Genomic DNA, 19,869 nt, shown 5'->3' with positions numbered 1-19,869 from the left:
GTGTGTGTGCTGCCTTCAACACTGCTGTTTGTATGTGTTCTTCAAATAGTAACTTTATTATGTATTTGAACTTGTTTTTGGTCATCAGGACTTCAAAAAATGACTATGGGATGTGTCTTCACTATTACATCCACATGTTAGATGGGTATCAATGAAGTGAGAAATGTGGAAAAGTCTAATTATAATAGGAAATAGTTTAATTATCGCTGTGTATTAGCCTACAGGCTTGACCTTTCAACTGTTTTTACTAAATATAAAGTATAAATAGAAATATATTGTATATTTTCTGCTAAATATGCCTAAATAGTGACATCAAAATCATGGTAAATTCCAGTTAGATCTACATTAATTCATCCTCTACCACTTCTGTATTGATATTAGAGCTGCAATTATTTATCAATTAGTTGTCAACTATTAAATTAATCGGCAATTATTTTGATAATCGATTAATCAGTTTGAGGTTTTTTTTAAAGAAGAAGAAGAAAAGGTACATTTTCTGATTCCAGCTTCTTAAATGTGAATATTTCCTGGTTTCTTTACTAGTCTATGACAGTAAACTGAATATCTTTGAGTTGTTGCCAAAACAACTGTCAACAATATGTGGAGGTTTGCTTCAGACTAGACATTGCAATGTTGCAGTCCAGTACAATATTTTCCCGCTTAGAAAATAGCTATTGGGAAATGTGATCTTGACAATAGGGCTGTCCTCGACCAAAGAAATTTTCAGTCGACTAACGCTCGTTCAATTTTGTTGACTAATCGACAGATCTGTGAAATTGGGTTTCTCCAAAAAATCCCATAAAAGCAACACTATAAATCTTGTGTTTAAATTTTGTGGAAATAAGTCATTCAGCACGAAAAAAGAATAAAAAAAGACTAAGGAAATCTTAGTTGACTCAGACCAAAACAACTCAACACGCACAGACACACAATGAAGAAATCAAAGCAGGCGAGGTTTCCATTCAAGTAATTTAATGAGGTGCCCATGTTGACGAGTTATATACAGCAAAAAAATCCACCAGACAAAGATGATATATGGCACCAGTAGAATGAACACATGTACATAAATATAACTCCTCCATTTACAATATAATGCGCTATATTGAGATCAGAGACATAATGTTCAGCATCAGTTTATACTTAGCATTTTGAATCCCTTAAAACCTTCATCATAGATTTTCATTTGATACGACCTACTGTGCATCAATGCTCAAGTCCAGGGACAAAGGAAAAATAATAATATTACATTGGGTATATGAATTCATATTACATGTCATACAGTGCAGTGTGCTTCAAGGCAGGAAGATGAAATAATGGCCATGTGTGAAACAGAAAAGAACAGCAAAAGATATTTTACAAAGTATTTACATGAATCAATCATGCATCCCAGGCATTGCAAGAGCAAGCATACGACTCAGAGCCAGCAAACCGACGTATTTACACCAAGTGCTCCACGTGCAAACTGAAAACAAAAAAGTCTAATACCAACACTGCCAACATCAGAGTTTGGGCAGGAGAAAAATTACTGGAAAGAGTGACGTGATCAGGGCAGCAGGTGATTTGCCCTGTGTCCAGTTTAAAATGTTTGTTCCTATTGTCTTGTGTAAGTGATGAGTGATATGTTTGTCCCCCGAGGAGATCAGTGATAAGATCATTGGCAAGGGGGAAGAAGAGAACACTTTGCTTGTGTCTGGACTGAAGCCGGGCTGTCGGCTAGGGCTCAGTCTGAGGAGACGGTGTGGGTTCTTCTTTCTTTTCTGCTCCAGAGGTCGAGTTCAGAGCCATGTCTTGTTTTTTCTCTTTCGTATTCTCTGGCTCCTTCATCCTGAAATATGAAAAGGAGGAGTCATTCCCACTGAGTCTAATCTTTAAGTACGCTGTTAGTGTAGTTTGTTATGTTGTCCAGCAGAGGTCCTCATTTGTTAAAGAATACATGATGGAAGGTTGTGCATGAGTCGATGGGGGTTTTACACTGTTGGTGCACTTGCATCAATAGCCAGCTGAAAAAACTCTCATACCTAAAACTTCAGGATTAAAGGATTATTCTTCTTAGTATTGACTGATGTGAAAGAATTTCTAAACCGCAGGCAACACTGTGGGAATTACCTAAGGCTTCCCTGAAAGTTTAAATATATATAATACTATTTTCCTTACAGCCTGTGGAATTTCTTTAAGCACTAATACTCTAAAGAGAGGTGTTAAAGAAGAGGAGAAGCCGCTATAAATGGGTGGTTAAGGCAAGGAGATGAGGTCAGGAATCTTAGAAGTTCAGGTTTTGAGGTCAGAGGTTATGATTTTACGTTGACCTTGACATGGGAGCAGGCCGGTTACTGGGTAGGACGTCCCAGCTAGAGGTAGAGCTGTCACAGATCAAAAGAGAGAATCACATCTTGGATTTAACATTTCAAAGAGGCTGTGTACAAAGAGTTCAAAACGCACTCTCTCTCCCTTCTCTCATTAGATAGAAGGATGTGAGGTGACATTTTAAAGTAATTGCACACGGCTGATTGACATTAAGAAAGCCAGTGGTTCCCAAAGGGGAGGAGGGAGGGGGCGACGTAGGGGCCTTCTGGAGGTCCCTGACAAGGATCCAGGAGACACCATGAGAGATGAGGGCGGGGTATGATAATTTCACTGTTATCTGATCAGAGGTCTCACTCTTTAGTTTAAACATTAATTCAGTTCTATACAACAACATATACAAAATTAAAAATCATATTTTGGTCCTTAAAGGTACAGTGTGTAGGATTTGGTGACATCTAGTGGTGTGTTTGCAGATTGCAACTAGGCTTGCCGCGGTAGTCTGTGTTACACGGTGGTCGGGAGCACACCGATTACATTACTTGCCCACCGCCCCCGCCGTCGTTTTGCTTTTTTTATAGAAATAAACCTATTTAGTTAATTTTGGTGTATCAGCGGCATGTTATCTATACATAGTCGGATGAATGACGCTACAATCTGAAAGCGAAAGTATACGGAGTCTCAGCTCAGAGCAGCAGGAGTCAGATTTCACACACAGGACGAGAGAGAGTTGACAGACAAGACGATGGCGGAGGATTTGGTGTCGAAGCGAAAACAGCAAAAGCGCCTATTTGGCAATATTTCTGATATAAACCAAATGCTATAAGGGAACCATAACGTTAATGAGGCAATCGGCGTGAGGAGGACGGAGCGGTCACAGCAGGTGTGCACGGCGGAGCAGCGCCGGGTTGAAACCTGCGGCCCCGCAGCGAAAGCTCTACCGGAGAGGCCAGACACACAGCCCCCCGACGTTAAAGATCAAAGTAAGCGCTCTACAGATATTGACCGTCACCTTTTTTTGTAAAATGTCCGGTGTAATCGGTAACACCGGAGTTGTCGCATTAACCGGTAGGAAAATTTCTTCACCGTCACATCCCTATATTGCACTCTGCGGCTCACGTTACCGCAGCTTCACAAGCGTGTCGGAGAACTACGGTGACCTTCAGGTAAAAACGTGAAAGGCTCTCTATAGAGCCAGTGTTTGATTTGACCGTTCTGGGCTACTGTAGAAACATGGCGGACTCCGTGAAGAGGACCCGCTCCCATATGCAGATATGAAGGGCTCATTATAAGTTTACAAAAACACACCGATTCTTAGTTTCAAGTGATTATACACTAATGAAAACACAGTTCTGAATATTATATTCCATTTCTGCTCCCCCGAAATGTTACACGCTGTTCCTTTAAGACTAAAGACTCTGAGATAACACATATACTGGAACATACAGTATATGGGACTTTGGGAACCCCTGACAAAAGCAGTGGAGAGGTTAAATCACGGACTGGTGGGACCCACCACATTCTTTCATTAATCGTTGTTGATTACTGTATGAGAGAAAATATTGGGAAACAGCCATGTTAGTGCAGCAGAGGTCAGAGAATCAGATTATCCTTAGTGCTGATCTTGGGGTTACTCTAAACTGTTGTGTTGAAACCTTACAAAGAGGATTATACATTTACTGACATTTCTATTAGAGCCCAACAAACACATGTTTCAAGGCCAGTGCCAATAATGTTATTTGACCCTTTTTTTTTTAAAGAAAGCTGATGGTGTTTTGAATCAGAACTGATTTTATGTCTCTACTGTTTTACTCACTTGTTTCTTATTGATGATTGAAGAGGTTCCCTGACCCAAAGTTTTATATCACTGAGGATAGACTTAATATCAGATCAACTTTCTTTGATAAAAAATGGCTTACATTTAGTTATTAAAAAGCTGTGAAAGACATGATTGAATAGGATTTTGGACTTCTCAGTACGAAATGCAAATACTGTTTCAGTATTACCTCAAACATATCTTTGGCATTTCTTTTTACCTATTTGCTGAAATATGCCAATTCCAATATATCTGTGATAAGCCACAATCAGCCAGTAATATCGGCCATGCCAATGTGTTGGTCAGACTCTAATTTATATCAGGTTTTCAACATAAATCTCAAATTAATTTGAATTTCTAGTGAAAGAAAATGGTATTTCAATATGCATTACAAATGCTAGTATTGATAGATTGATATTCCCCTTTTAATTCAGTAACCCCTTGTTTATCATGGTATTGATCCAAGATCTGCGCTTAAGGATATCCATCAAGCACAAGAAGATGAAGTCACACTGTCAGTGCAAGTTGTGCGTCCTTTGTCAGTACTGAGATCAGGTAAACCACCTGTTTACCACGACTGATTCACGGTGGAGGAGTGTAAAAAATCTGCCAAAGAGATAGGAGATGGAGAATGAGAAGAGACGGGATACTCCCACAGTGACAGCTCCCACAGTTTCTGCAGATCGCCCAGTTAAGCCAGAAGAACAAAAGCAGACTGGCCAGCGTGTCTGCCAGCAGCCATTGAAAGAAACAGAAACAGGGAAATGACAGAGCCACACAGCGAAGCGCCTTACCGTATCGTCTTCACGATGAAGCGAACGATCACTGCCAGACCTACACAGCCGCACATCACTCCTATTACTATAGCTGTGACTTCACCTGCAGAAGAAAAAAATACAGAGCTGTTGAATTATTTAAAGTATCGATGTGATCATCAGTAGCATCGGCCAGGTGGTTACTTTGTTTTTTGCAAAATACGTGCAGGAAAATTACATGAAGTCTTACCAGGAGTGAGCTCCTTCCCTGATTCTACAACAAATGAGAGATTGAATAAATCGTTAGAAAAATCACACTGTATCGGCCATCGGGCCTGGCCGCTATTCAAGCTTTCTGAGGTTGTTGCGGGCTCATTTTTAAAGCTAGAGGGAAGATACCGGCATCATATGAAACAAGAAAACCTCCAAACCTAGAATCCAGTGGTACCAACCATTTCATACTAGCTTATCAGGAAGCAGGCTAAATAATGCTCCAAATTACGCTAAAATTTGGCGAAGAAAAACTGTCATGGCCATTTTCAAAGAGGTCCCTTGACCTCTGACCTCAAGATATGTGAATGCAAATGGGTTCTATGGGTACCCACGAGTCTCCCCTTTACAGACATGCCCACTTTATGATAATCTCATGCAGTTTTGGGCAAAAACCATGCCATTTTTAGCATGCCGTATAAATTTGTTATTTTTGCCTATTCTAAAAATGGTGTGTTTTTTAGACTATGACAGTTTTCCTAAAATTAGATTTTAAAAAATCACATGATATCACAATATATTAATCGTTACCCCTGTATCATCATGATACGTATTTTATTGGCAGATTCTTGCCAATGCACAGCCCTAATGTCGAGTCAGTCTTGTTGCCTTTGACAGCCGTGCTGATATCACAGGCCTTCCAGTTCAGTCACTCACTACAATGAGGACTTTACACAAATTCTTTCTCCTTTGTCTTTGTCTACCACTCTGTCTCCCTCTCTCACTTCTCTGTGTCTCTTTTTCCTCTCCCCTTTTTCTCAGTTAGACTCTTGTGATAACAATGGAGTCCCTGTTTAGTTTTTGCAAATCCTTTTCTCTAATCAGCTCGCAAACAAACACTGCGTCCCCCTCGTTTTTCCACCCCTTCATTTCTCTCTTTCTCTCTCTCTATTCCTTCCGTCCAAAGGCTCTTTCACTCAAATTCACCGGTAATCCTTAATATTCCCACATGTTCCCTCACATTCCACTTTTCATTCTCTGCATGGATTGTGCTAATTGCTAGCTTTGGTCCACATGGCCACCCACTGGCTTATTATCGAGGTTTGTGGCATTACGAGCAGCATGCTGGCATTACAATCCTCAAATGTAGAAGTGTTGTTCGAGTTCACAGCAGATTAACTGACCTTTCGCGACCTCACATTTGTGCAATCTGAAAGGATAAACTCTAAGAATGTACTTGGCGTATATTACACTAATCAGGTAATATTTGAAAAAACAAAAAATGATTCTAAGGAAGTAATTTTCAGGCAACACAGCATGTGCTTATCTTTCATATCAGCAGTCAGCATAATGATACATTATCTCTTCTCTGTCTGTCTTACCTGCAGAGAAGGAGGCGAAGGCGACCCTGTGGTTGAGCGGCTGTGTGGCGCGGTAGTTGTCCTGCAGCAGCATCCTGTCTGGATCTTCGGCTTTGCTGGAGTAAAGTATCGTCTCCATCTTCAGCAGCTGGAGTGGAGAGGTGAAGAGGAGAAGGATAGAAAAAAAGTCCTGAGACTAAAACAGAAAGTAAGTGACTGACGTAGCAGTGAAACCTCAACACACAGTCAAAATGTAGTTCAAATATAGTGGAAGTCACTGATGTTAGAGAGCAAATGTCGAGTCATGTTAACAAGCAGTGGATACTGCTTTCCATATTAAATTAGGGACGATGACACTAACAGTGTATGTACTGTAGGTAGTGATTAGATTACTTTTCTCCACTGTTGAATAATATCAGTAATTCAGTTTTGCTCATAAATAGACGTGCAAATCATTTCCTATACTAAGAAGTACCTCAAAAGAGTTTGTTTATAATGTTACTTCTACTTTATACTTATTTCATACATCCTAATAAAAGGAGTTCATATAAAAGTTTTTATAAAATAAAATCTTCCACAAAAAAATTGCTTCACTTAATCAATATTGACAGCAAACATTACCGCAAATCCAACAATGTCATCAATGCAAGGGAAAGGAGAAGAAAATTCTCAGTTTACAGTAACCCACACTAATGCACATTAGTGTACTGTATTTCAATCTCTGCTGCAGTCAGGTCATGATCGATCAGAGAATGCATAGTTTTTTTCATTTCTTATGACAGAATAGAAATGATATGCTCATTGGTGGTTTGATAATTAACTATTCAAAACACTTCGGATGAGTAGCGCGCAAGCGCAAGACTGTTTATGCGGAAGTGTTTTAAATAGTAAGGTTTTAGCGAAGATGAATGTGTTTGGTAAGTACTGAGCGTACGACTGTATAAATGAGACTTGGATTGTACTGCACGAGTTGTGTGAGAGTTTGTAAACGGATGTTTTGATATGGTTTTGCTCTTGTTTCACGCGGCCCCCATTTACTTCAATTTAGGGCTGACCCCATGCTCCGAAGCTTCGATTGTTGCCATGGTAATCGACCTCCGAATCAGTATTTGAATGCTTCTGCAAAGCTTCGAATACCTTCACATATTTCTCAAAAAATGGTATTTGGGATAGCCCTACTTCAGTTCATCAAGACCTTTCTCTGTCTTTTGATTCTCCGTTCACCGTGGAGGCATAGATAGTAACTTTATTGATCCCAAGGGAAATTCAAGATGCGTTAAAATTAAGATTTTCTTCAAGAATTCAAGGTAACACAGAATGAGTTATTGATATACATATGGTCATTTTGTTGGTGAAGTACTCCTTTAAACTTCTGAAAGGGTTTTTAGAGTACTAGGCTTAATATGACAGTTGTGTAGAGAGCCTGTGTTGGGACACTACAAAAAGCTGTTCATCTTTTATTGAGGCATTAGACAACATTTCAGTGCATGTTGGATCAGTTTGTTTATAGAAGATCCATCATGAATCAAAAATGCAATAAGTGTCTACATGAAAGGTGAACATTGAGTTCAGGCTTGTGTGATCCATTTCTGTACACTTTAGATGAGTCTCAGCTTTACCTGTGCCTTTGAGATTTGAACCCTCTCGTTGAACAGTGACCAGATCACACTCTGGTAGCAGGGCGGCGTTGTTAGCGAGCCGTTGTAGCGATAGTAGCGTCCTAGATCCTTCGGGAGGAGGGACTTGATGTCAAAGGCTGGGATGGACACCTTCTGGTCTGCCAGTGGGAGGAAGGAGGAGAAAAAGAGTATGTGAGGTCTTATACTGCTTATACCACTGCTGGAGCCAAGTATCCTCAATTTTTCATCAGTACTTTAAAATCCCCAAAGCAATGTGTTTCCATTCATGTTGTGCTTTAGAACAAAATATGTAGCCTAAATAAATAATATTTTGTAATAAAAATGAAAATGGAAACTGCTAATTACTAAGTAGTGAGAGAAAATGTAAATGAAGTGTTTGCCAAACAGCAAGATGTGTTCAATTTCAAGTAGACCTACTAGCATGTCTGACGCGGCTCAGGTAGTTGAGGATGTTGTTAAATGCCAGGTTGGTCTCCTCACCTGTCTGGGAAACCAAAACTCAGGCCTAAATGTTTATTACATTGCTCAAAATACCACTAATGCTAGTGTTTGTTAGCATTTGTTTTTATTACCACAATGAGAATTCCTAAAACAGCCAAGCCCTCGCTCTGCGTCATCGCTGTGGACACGTTGGGGTAGAGCTCAGAGTTGTAGTGCACCACATGTAGCTGGAGAGAGGAAGAACACTGTTAGTTTGTCCATTCAGAAAGACGTCCTGGTTTAACCTCAGGACAGCTGAGGGTTAAAAGAAGAGAGAGAGACTGGTAGAGGGAAAGTTGCGTGCAAACTCAGTTTTCCTTCTGAGTGAATGACCGAAGAAAGGACGAGGAGACTGATGGGAATGAGAAAGAGCTTAATTGTCTCATTATGTAATAACACCGCTCATGCATGACAGGCTCCATTTTTTTTTACTAATATTTGTCCCCTCTTTCATGTTGTTTGTTATATTTTTTTCATATCATTTCATCGACCCGTGATTTTTGTCTTTTTTAATCCGTTTAATTCCCTCTCGCCTCCCAACTGCTCACCCCTGAAGAAACCTTTGTGTTGGCAAACGTGGACAGTGACAGATGGAGAGGAACTGAGATGCTGAGATGGCTTACCTGCCCTCTGTACACCATTCTTTCTCTACTCGTTCTCCATCTTCTGCCTTCCCTACAAAGGTTATTCAGTACAAGTTTTATGTCTTCATGTTTTTTTTTTATCAACAGCAATCTAACCTGAAACGTTCTCGTCTGTCTCTGCACCCCTCTCTCGGCCTACTCTTACATGCTCCCCCCTACTGGCTATGGCGTGCACATGCTTTTGACTCATGCTTTTCCTGTGTTCTCTCTCAGGTGTGTCTGGTCGGGCCTGATTGAGGGAAACCAATAAATAGGGGGCAGGAACTTTGGCTCGCTCTCTCCTTCACTTTCCTGCCTCAGCAGCAGCACCAGTCGGTGCTTAGACATGATTTAGATCTTTGGCTTTTGTTAGTTCTTTGTATTTTTGTTGTGTCCAGTAGTCCTGTTTTTCTGTTTGGCTTTATTTCTGTTGGGTTTACAGTAGGTTAATGTAGGTTTAGGGCTGGGTGTCTCAACTTATTTTCGTGAACTTTGGCCGGCCCATCAGTCTTCTGTTGGTTTGTTTGGGTTGGGTCAATCTCAGAACCCATTGGTCATTGGCGGGTAAGCCTCTGGAGGCAAAGGGCTGTATTTCTTGGTTTCCAGTGTAGCCAGCGGATATCCGGGCCAAGACTTCCTTTTCTGTGCGCTGCTCATTGTTTAGAGTCTGATTGGCAACTTACGTTGAGAGACGACGTCTACGACTGGATTGTTTCACAAGGAGCCAGTTTAAAAACTAATTTTAAATAAATGAAAATCAAATCATCGTCGGACGATAGCCGGTAGGTTGTGACATTTCATTTCGGCCGATACGTTCCGACGATGGACGACTCGTCTCCACTTCCTCCCACTGTACAGAAGTGAAGCCAAAGTCACCCAAGGTCACCGGTCCGAACCAATCACGAGCCGAGCGCGACTGCAGCTGGTCAGCGAGAGAGACTCACAGCTGCCAATCATGACATTTCACTCCCTTTTTACAGCATCAAATAACTAATTAAAACCAAACTTATCAGAAAAATAAACATTTGAACATTCATCAGCATGGTAAGAACTACCTGAAATGGCAAAAAACATCTTTGGGAAAAAATTATTTGATGTGTACTTTGACTTTTTAGTTTGTTGTTTATGACCTATACTGCAGCCAGCCACCTGGGTGCGATCGAGATGTTTTGGCTTCACTTTTGGGGAGCTGTCATGTCGTCCATCTTTATATACAGTCTTTATATACATATTCTCAGCACTTGACTCTGTCATATTAATAAGTTAAAATCTAACTATGATAGGGAACAGGTGCGGCAGGATATGGAGTTTTGCTGTGGCCTCTGTGGTGCTGTCCAGTGCTGAAGTTGCTACACCGCTTGTTAGCCTTGTAGCGGGTAAAGTCTCAGGGGCGCTGCTCGGTGCTGAAATGAGTGACGGGGGGTTGTCTGTGGTTTTGACTCAAGGATAAATGTCAGACTCTGAGATCTTGCAGCACCTTCCTGTTTGTTTGTCTCATGTTCCCGTGACGCAGCGCTCAAGCTTGGTTGAGCTAATTGAATCTAATGCAACACTTGCTGATGTTCCTTCTCGGACACCCTTGCTGAAACACGATATCGATGTGGGTGACCCACAGCCCATTTAACAGCATCCATATTGAGTGAAACAAGACACACGTCGCCATCTTACGAAGCAGATGGCGGATATGGTACAGCATGATATTGCTGAGTCCAGTTGTAGTGCGTGGAGCTCCCCGTGTTTGTTGGTGATGAAGCTAATGGTGAATATTGCATCCGTACAGATTTGCGAAAAGTGTCACAAAACCTGACTGTTATCCTCTTCCACGGATGGAGGATTGTGTGGATCGTGTTGGGGATGCGCTAGATTTGCTATAAAGTTAGACTTATTGAAGGGATATTGGCGTTGACTGAGAGTGCGAAGGAGATCTCTGTGTTGGTCATGCCTGATGACTTTCTTCAGTATACGGTCATGACCTTTGACATGTGTAATGCGGCAGCCACTTTTCAGCATTCGATGAATGTTGTTCTCTCTCTGGGCTGCTGTTCTGTGAAGAGTATCTTGATGATCTGGTTTTCTGTTCTGAGTCGTGGGTTGAACATATGCAGCAATTGTATACAGTGTTTTGTCATTTGAAAGAAGCGGGTTGGGATCTTGGGAAGGTTTTGCGGGGAGGTCAGGTTTGTCCTGCTCAGACGAAGGTGGAGTGTATTGTGGCTTTCCCTGTTCCAACCACCCGAACTGAGCTTCGTTGTTTTTTAGCCATGGTTGGTTATTATACGGGCGTCTGTAAAAAGGCCTCCGCCGTAGCTTCGTCCTTAACTGACATGCTAAGTCCAAGGGATGATGAGGTGAAGTTTGTGAATGGAGACCTTCAATGTAGAGGTCAGACATATCCGTGGCAGGATTAATATTCTGGCTGACACATTGTCTCGCCTGTAAACAGCTGTTTCCTGAACAGTATTTATTGTTCAGCTTTCTGATAAGAATGTGTAATTCCTTGGGTGAACTTTGCTCCTCTCTTTCAGCATACATTGTTCAGTAGCTTACGGTGGAGGTCAGTGTTGTGCAAGTTCATACTTGGTCAAAGAGCTAGGTCAAAGTGCAGCTCACACAGATTAAAATGAGTTCACGTTCATTTCTTCCATTTTTTCTTTTTAACTGGTCAGATGCTGTGGCGTTTGGTCTTCCCGACTTATTTTCACAATAATATGAACACAAAGTTTAGAGATGTGTCTTCCATCAGGCTTTGCTTGCTGACTGCTTTACTTAGCATGAATGTAAGCTTTCATTTCAATACAATGGAAGTTTCTTAGAGATACTTTTTCTCCACCTCATGTGTAGATGTCATAGACTGCATGGACGTAGTCACCGTTTGGTTTGTGGACTACAGTTGTGAAACCTTGGGTTCAGCATTTTTGGCCATCGCCATCTTGGTTTTTGGCTGTCGCCATCTTGGTTTTTTGGAACCAGAAATGACACGAGAGCTGGAGTTAAGTACAACCGAACGCTGAATAAGACTTTTTTAGGCGACCAAAATATTGAAATTAACTTTCATGAACTGAAAACACTGTGAAAGGGTTAAAGTTGGAAGACGAAAACACGGACAACTCCCTGACCGGACAACGCCATGGTAGCGACCTGTCAATCACAAGGTAGCCACGCCCTAAAGCATCCCCTGCTTTATGGTCTATTTGACTCTAAATGGGACCATAATTTACTAAATGAACATCATGCTGTATGGAAGAAGACATAAACTCATGTTTACAATGTTTACTGAGGTAATAAATCAAGTGAGAAGTAGGCTCATTTTCTCATAGACTTCTATACAATCAGACTTCTTTTTGCAACCAGAGGAGTCGCCCCCTGCTGGCTATAAGAGAGAATGCAAGTTTAAGGCACTTCAGCATTGACTTCATTTTTCAGACTCGGAGGTAGCTGTCTGGTAGATGTGTGTCCTGTAGAAATGTATTCATACACTGTTAAAATCTGCAGTATAATCCATTTTTTAATCTGCTGTTAAATCTTTGTATAATTATAACGGCTCAATTAAATCACACTTATCTTTAAAAGTTAGAAAGTTAATTGTGTAAACACACAATTGGCATCCTGGTTCATCTTAATTCTTTTACCTGCACAAATGTCACATTATTAGCTTGGTAGAATTAACACTTTTTCATCCTCTTCTCCATAACAATGAACAGAAAGTAGATTTCTGTGGTTGCAGGCTACTCTTGGGATTTCTGACCTTGTAAATCTTGATTCATAGTCGAAGCTTTTTCAAATGATTTTTCTTTTTAAATTTTGCCTTGGACATTGTGGTAAATCTATTTGTGTTTCTTCCATTTTAATAAAATCAGAATTGTCATAAGAGGTACACTCTCAGTTCATATTTTTGTATAAAACTACTATATACCACAGTAGATGACCTTGACTGCCCCTTTGCTCTATTCATAACTGGATTTTACCGTACTGTGAGCTCTGTTTAAACATACCTCTGCATCTGCACTCATTCCGTTGATGGTGTGTTCACTGCCACCGTAACTCGGGCCGCCGCTGCCCCAGTGGAGGTGCATTTGCACAGCTGTAAAGAGCCAGGGCAGCCCCCCTAGTCCCATCCAGTCAGGCAGCTCAATCACCACTGATGGAAAGAAGAGCAAAACAAGAAATACTAGGAAGGCATATGATGAGAAAGTGCATTTTTTCTTAAATATTAATATAAAAAAACATAAAGTTTAAATAATCTCCTGAATGTATAAATGGGGGGTAAAAGGTTTTCTGCCATGTTACGACTGAGGACAGCGCAGTATAAACAGAACAAGCGTAAGGCTGCTCGGATACCCGGGAGAGGGTCGTATTAGGAGCTTGCTGCCATAGTTACCTGTGTGTCCGTTGTTGTACAGAGTGAAGGGCTGGTTGCCGTGCTGGCTGTAGCCCAGTGGGGTCAGAGGCATCAAACTGGGGTCATATTTAGTCTGGGTGGTTACCACGTCAACAGGGGACTGAGAAGTACCACCACATTCGGGGAAATAGTCCGACCACTCAGATTGACCCACCAAGCCTTTTGACAGGAGAAAAGACAATGATGTCACCAAATCACACAGCCCGCTGGCTGCCAGTCCTCCAGTGAAAAGCCTCCATTGATCAGTCCCTAATTATACGAGACAATTATTGCTGTTCTCTCTAGGTTCACAGCCTCGTTGTGGTGAATTTAATAAAACTTATAATAAGAAAATAGGGTTTCACAACGGTCATAATAGGCAATGAAAGTATACACACAACATATCTGTGACTACACAAGGCATGTTTTATTTTTGAGTCATTAGGATAATAAAGGATCAACAAGGCTCTCTTTGCTATTGATGGTTTTTCATTAAATGGAGATTCTACTATCCAGCATGAACCTCAGTTACGTCTTTTCGTGCCAACATTTAGCCAGTTTTTTCTTCAGTGGGGCATTTTGTCAGTCAACACTGGTATCCATAAGAGAAAACATAGAGGGGTGTGTGTATCCGTAACCACAGGTAACACCGTCTCAATCATTTCTAACCACAGATGAAATCTTTTGTTGTACTATAATGAATGCTGCTCTGGATCAGACTATCGAGGCTACATTTGAAATCAAATTCAAATGCAGGTGACGTGAACCTTCCACGAAACAAAAAAACTCACACACACATGAACGGCTACCGACAAAGGCAGGTCATCGAGGCACTACTTTGAAAGAATTATGTCAACTGATAACAACCACAACATAATCAATACAGAATGTCACTTGAGCCTTTTATTACCTCTTCCAACCTCGGTTGTATCCAGATGCCCCAACATCTTCAGTATTATTATATAGAAATAAATTACATAAAGATCCTAAAGGTGTCACGGACAACGGTACACTATAATTCTGTTTAGATATACTGTATGAACATCTGCAAAATTTGCACAGGTCACACAAATGATAGATTTTTTACATTTGCATTAAGTAATATAAAATGTTTTTTCTAAGCCTGACATTAAAATTAGAAAATTAAAATTCTTTCCTATATAAATAATATTATTTTTGAATTAAGTGTCCCTTCCTTCCAGAGGAATAATTTATTTCATCATATTAACACTCGTTTTCTTTAGAGTAAATTCCTGTATTGCAAATGGATGGAATTATTGTATCCCATAGCAAGATTTTTAAGATTTACAACCAAATATTAACTTGTTAAAATTGTCATTTTCCATGGCAGGCAAAAACACAAAAATAGTTATTAATAATAATAATAATAATAATAATAATGGTAATAATATGTTTGTCTTTGGGGTCAGAACACCGAGGATTAACCTCTCATCGCAGTTTTATATGGTTCTCAAACATCTTACAAATCTTCGCAGGAAAAAAAATGTAAAATGACGACCTTCATTCCTAAAGGACAAATTCAACTTAAATTTGCACATAATTAAAAACCTGGTAAATAATAGAATTATAATAATGTAAATATTTTAGAAACTTAGTTTTAGATAATGCACAACATAATATTATAGTTGACAATATGCACAGTTATTGTACATTTTTATATTAATCAATATACAGATTGAATGGTTACAGTTGGGTTACTATAAACATCTCCAGCTATCAGTTAATGTACTTATGTGTATACTGTACTTATATTGTAAAATATGCTCTGTATTTCAAATTCATGGACATACATAGATCATTATCGTACAACAATTAAGAAGAATTTAATTATAAAATGGACATAGAAATATTGATAGTAATTGAGGGAGAGGAGAGTGATTCAGACTCTGGTTTACCGAGTGAAAAAAGAAACTGGTCTCCCCAATTGCATAATAAAAGAAAGTTAGAGAAAAGAGGCTGAAAGAAAAAGAGAGTGACATGTGAGTCAAAGAATGTGAATTTCAATTGCAAGGAGAGGAATGCTTTAGAAAACAGACGGCACAAAAAAATCTGTCAGTAGTTGCAAAAAAACGTATAAATCATATATTTGCGTTTGCAGATTTTGCAAATGTTAAAGTTGTTAATAACGAGCATGTAAAAAGCTGAGCAAAAAGTAAGACTAAATTAACCCCACAATGCATGTGAGTACTGTACCATGTTTGTTTGTCAGCCATGGATGATGGTTTGGTTGTAACACAATCATCCCGTTCTCTCTCTCTCTCACACACACAATGTAAGGAGTGATGTAAACACATACCACATTTCCTCTCCCGCTGTTCGCCCAGTGGCTGCAACCCCCACCTTGCACCTCTAATCTGTTCTCTGCCCCCCTTACCCCTCACTACCCTCCACAGCCAAAGCCCTGCACCACGACCCAACTTCAAAAGTGAGTCCCGCGGCCCCTGCCACTGGTCGCCATGGAGGTCTCCATGGTAACCAGAGGCCGAAAATTCTGACCCTCAGCACCTACTCTACCTCTCGTAGCATGCCATCCCCGTCCTGAATACAGTTAGGAATAAACACACACACATGAATATTCAGTCACTCAGAGCATGATGAGGAAACGATGGAATGTGAGACCGACTTTCCCTCGATTACTTTACATAACTGTCCGTCTCTGGCGGAAAGAAGCCGTGTAATTCTGCTCTTTCGTGTGACAAAATGTTGTGCATAACATAACAACTGACTTTCCACTTCAGCTAGCAGCTCAGCAACAACCACATCATGCAATGATGTGTCACACAACATGCCTCGCACACACTCATTCATGTGGACTGTGAATCCCAGTGACTTTCATTTTGAAAAATCTTGACCAAAAACAAATTAAACTCCTAAACTCCTTAAACTCCTTAGACACATGTCACTAAACTAGGGCTGTCAATCGATTAAAATATTTAATCCCGATTAATCAAATGATTGTCCATAGTTAATCACTATTAATCGCAAATTTATCACATATTTTTTATCTGTTCAAAATAAAAACTTAAAGGGAGATTTGTCAAGTATTTAATACTCTTATCGACATGGGAGTGGACAAATATGCTTGCTTTATGCAAATATATGTATATTTTTATTATTAGAAATCAATTAACAACACAAAACAATGACAAATATTGTCCAGAAACGCTCACAGGTACTGCATTTAGCATAAAATAAATATGATCATATCATAACACGGCAAACTCAAACCCAACAGGCAACAACAGCTGTCAGTGTGTCAGTGTGCTGACTTGACTATGACTTGCCCCAAAACTGCATGTTATTATCATAAAGTGGGCATGTCTGTAAAGGGGAGACTCGTGGGTACCCATAGAACCCATTTTCATTCACATATCTTGAGGTCAGAGGTCAGGAGACCTCTTTGAAAATGGCCATGCCAGTTTTTCCCTGCCAAAATTTAGCGTAAGTTTGGAACGTTATTTAACCTCCTTCGCGACAAGCTAGTATAACATGGTTGGTACCAATGGATTCCTTAGGTTTTCTGGTTTCATATGACTCTAGTATCTTCACTCTAGCTTTAAAACTGAGCCCGCTACAACCTAAAAATCACAAGTTGCGTTAATGCGTTAAAGAAATTAGTGGCGTTAAAACGAAATTGCATTTACTAAACATATTGGCTACCAGTCTAAGATTGCACCACACGTTTCTGCCTCCGTATCTATTATACTAATGCCTAAAGGGCCTATGTATGGATACCAGTTTGCTCCTGTCACAGCCTCTACAGTTTGCTGTGTATTCTCCTGTATGTACTGTACATCGGTGTTGCTCTCCTGAATACATGCAGAGTGGTGGTCTGTGTGCTCCATTCATTCCCACAATGTCATTGTCCACAGCATAGGCAGCCAGTGTGCGTCCACAACACAATAAACACATAGGTTATTGTGCGCCGCAACAATACGGGGCACGATTTGGTATGCTTTTGCTTCATCCCGTCCCATCTCCCTCATCCTCGTGCACCTGCCTCCCCCCGCCTGCCTTTCTCTCTCTCTCTCTCTCTCACTCTGCCTTTTTCTTGCTTTCTTCCTCTCTATCTCCCTCCACCCCTTCATCATCTCTGTGTGACTGCTGTGCTAATGCCAGCTTGTTGAACTGTAACTAATACAGACAGAGAGAGAAGTAGAGGAAAACAGAGGGAGAGGGGTTGGGAGATATGAGGGAGGGGGAAAAAGCACAAATCCTACCCAACTTCCAGAAGCTTTTATGAGAGTTTTAATGTTTTAGAGATACATGTTTAACATGTGACAAGACCGAGTTTCATTCAGATAATTGCACTACTTTTCAGTAAACTTGTCTTTGTTATTAGCAGACAAGATTACTGCAAATCACCCTGAATTAGGACCAACAAAAATCATATCAAATGCTATTTATTACTAAATGTTCTCCTCCTATTATCTGAAATATATATGAAACGTGTCCAGATTATCATCCACCCTCTGTGTATGTTGTTGTTTATCTTTCTTTTATTTTTTTAATCTTTGCTACACTTTGAATTCCCTTTTACATGATATTTTGTTGTACAAATAAACTTGAACGTGAACTCACCAGTGTAGGTCCAGGTAACTTCCTCTGAAAAATAATAAAACAAATAGGAACACTTCTATAACTCTTATTTTTAGCCATTTCTTTAAGTGTTTTCAGTGGTTCTAAATTTGACTGACCATGTTAAAATATTATATATTTCTCATAACTCTATAATATGTTATGTTTTCATCACTTCTAATCATTAGTGCAGTACAATTCAAACAACAAGTGCACAAATACTACTCAAATCCACTTGTTATTTGTGGATATTTACTACTGCTCACACTAAAACACCCAAATAACAGCAATATCAAAGCAAAACAATCTCACATGATGCTCATTATTTAGCTGATTAAGACCTTACCAGCAGCGGGGGCAGTCGTCCACTGGAAACACAGAAGCATTAGAAGGATAAAAAGACCCAAAGAGTCCATGTTAGCCCTCCTTGCCCATACACAGCAATGAATAAAGGCGAACAGAGAGATGAGGAGCAAGTGAAAGAGAGAGAGAGGGAGAGAGAGAAAGGGAAAGGGGGGGAGACGGACTGGGTCCAGTGATCCCACCTGCCACAGCTCTGTTTAACAGCCAGAGTGTGGATGTTTCACGCCGGCTCCACTCTGGCATACAGGGCACCAGAACAGGTCTCAGCAAGGGAGGGATGGAGAGAAAGTATGCAGAGAAAAGAGGGAAAAGAGTGGGCAGAGATGGAGAGAAATCAGGGATGCAAAGAGAGACCAGTGAGTGAGAACTAATTCAGTGTTACAGTAGTTGTTGTAAAAGGAGGGTGAGAGGACAGAGAGAGGGACAGAATACAGTGCTGAGAAAAGGAGGTTACTGCAGGGAAACAATGGGATACAATAGATAGCTATATATGGGGCTATATGAAAATGCACTGATCAAGGGGAGAAATTAATTTGAGAAGAAACATCTGACTCGCTAAACTTTCTAAAATGTGTTTCTGAATTCTTGCAAGGTGAGAGGAAGTTGTTTCAGTTTGACAATAAATTTCATCTGATCTCATTTGTCCATATCTTTATTCGCAAGTACTGGATGTTGTGACATCTTTCATATAAATGTGAATATGTATACATTACTTATTTATGGTCTACACTATGTTAGGGACATCTTTTATATACTGGACTTCTTATATTTCACTTGTATACTGTTTAAATATTTATATTTTTAATTGACAGTGCTTTAATGTCGTATAAATTCTTGTTTCGATACAGATGACAATGAACTTGAATGCTACCCCAGTAATCATCTCAAGTCAAGTCAATTTATTTAAGATAAGATAAGATATGATAAGATAAGATAAGATAAGATAAGATAAGATAAGATGAACCTTTATTAATCCCCTGAGGGAAATTCAGGTGTCAAAGCAGCAACGTCAGCAAACAGATTGAAACACAGGAGAGGTAAGGGTATACAAAAATTATAAAAACAATAATAGAGATATTAAAGATACAGAGTGAATGGGTGAACATAGTGTGTACAGTCCGTCAATAAATAAATGTAGTATGTGCAGTCTATAAAGTGGTATATAGTGTATATATATATAAAATGGTTGCAGATAGTGCATGTTTAAAGTTCCTAAAGTCCTCATAGTTCTCATATGGAGGTCAGCCTTGGTTGTGGAGCCTGATGGCTACCAGCATGAAGGACTGACCCAGGCGCTTTGTGTTGTGCCGAGGGCGGATGAGTCTGTGGCTCAAGGTGCTCCT

General features: G+C 40.0%; 2 protein-coding genes across 7 annotated transcripts in view; one reads left to right on the top strand and one right to left on the bottom strand.

The window, feature by feature from the left end:
- The window catches only part of LOC119496472, a 76,453-nt gene that overhangs the window by 41,437 nt on the left and 15,147 nt on the right, over positions 1-19,869 (top strand). For both annotated transcript variants that reach the window (XM_037783786.1, XM_037783787.1), the window contains exon 5: positions 6,471-6,651. The gene's annotated coding sequence lies outside the window, so the exon portion shown is untranslated. The remainder of the gene's footprint in view (positions 1-6,470; positions 6,652-19,869) is intronic.
- ca14 (carbonic anhydrase XIV) lies at positions 956-18,816 on the bottom strand. Of its 5 annotated transcripts, none has more exons than XM_037783790.1 (13): positions 18,510-18,816; positions 18,167-18,190; positions 13,565-13,744; positions 13,179-13,324; positions 8,656-8,751; positions 8,501-8,567; positions 8,063-8,220; positions 6,465-6,591; positions 5,123-5,146; positions 4,912-4,996; positions 4,682-4,723; positions 2,307-2,360; positions 956-1,825 (listed from the first exon to the last, which is right to left on the bottom strand). In XM_037783790.1, the coding sequence occupies exons 1-13, from the start codon at positions 18,577-18,579 to the stop codon at positions 1,714-1,716; spliced, it is 1,185 nt and encodes a 394-aa protein (XP_037639718.1). In that variant the 5' UTR covers positions 18,580-18,816; the 3' UTR covers positions 956-1,713. The 5 variants fall into 5 exon arrangements, with proteins under 5 accessions (XP_037639718.1, XP_037639721.1, XP_037639719.1 ...); XM_037783793.1 differs by having other exon boundaries at positions 4,690-4,723; positions 18,510-18,813; XM_037783791.1 differs by lacking the exon at positions 4,682-4,723 and having other exon boundaries at positions 18,510-18,815.

The sequence above is a fragment of the Sebastes umbrosus genome, chromosome 11 (assembly GCF_015220745.1).
Source record: "Sebastes umbrosus isolate fSebUmb1 chromosome 11, fSebUmb1.pri, whole genome shotgun sequence".
Taxonomy (NCBI): domain Eukaryota; kingdom Metazoa; phylum Chordata; class Actinopteri; order Perciformes; family Sebastidae; genus Sebastes; species Sebastes umbrosus.
The sequence above is the reverse complement of the archived record's forward strand: the minus strand, read 5'-3'. Positions and strand labels throughout refer to the sequence as shown.

Excerpts from the sequence above, each read along its gene's own strand:
- ca14 (XM_037783790.1), bottom strand. The coding sequence starts at position 18,579 with ATGGACTCTTTGGGTCTTTTTATCCTTCTAATGCTTCTGTGTTTCCAG. Across the intron at positions 8,568-8,655 it reads TTTTAGGAATTCTCATTGTG|ACAGGTGAGGAGACCAACCT; the intron begins GTAATAAAAACA and ends TTGGTTTCCCAG. Across the intron at positions 2,361-4,681 it reads GAATCAGTCGTGGTAAACAG|CTCTACCTCTAGCTGGGACG; the intron begins GTGGTTTACCTG and ends GATCTGTGACAG.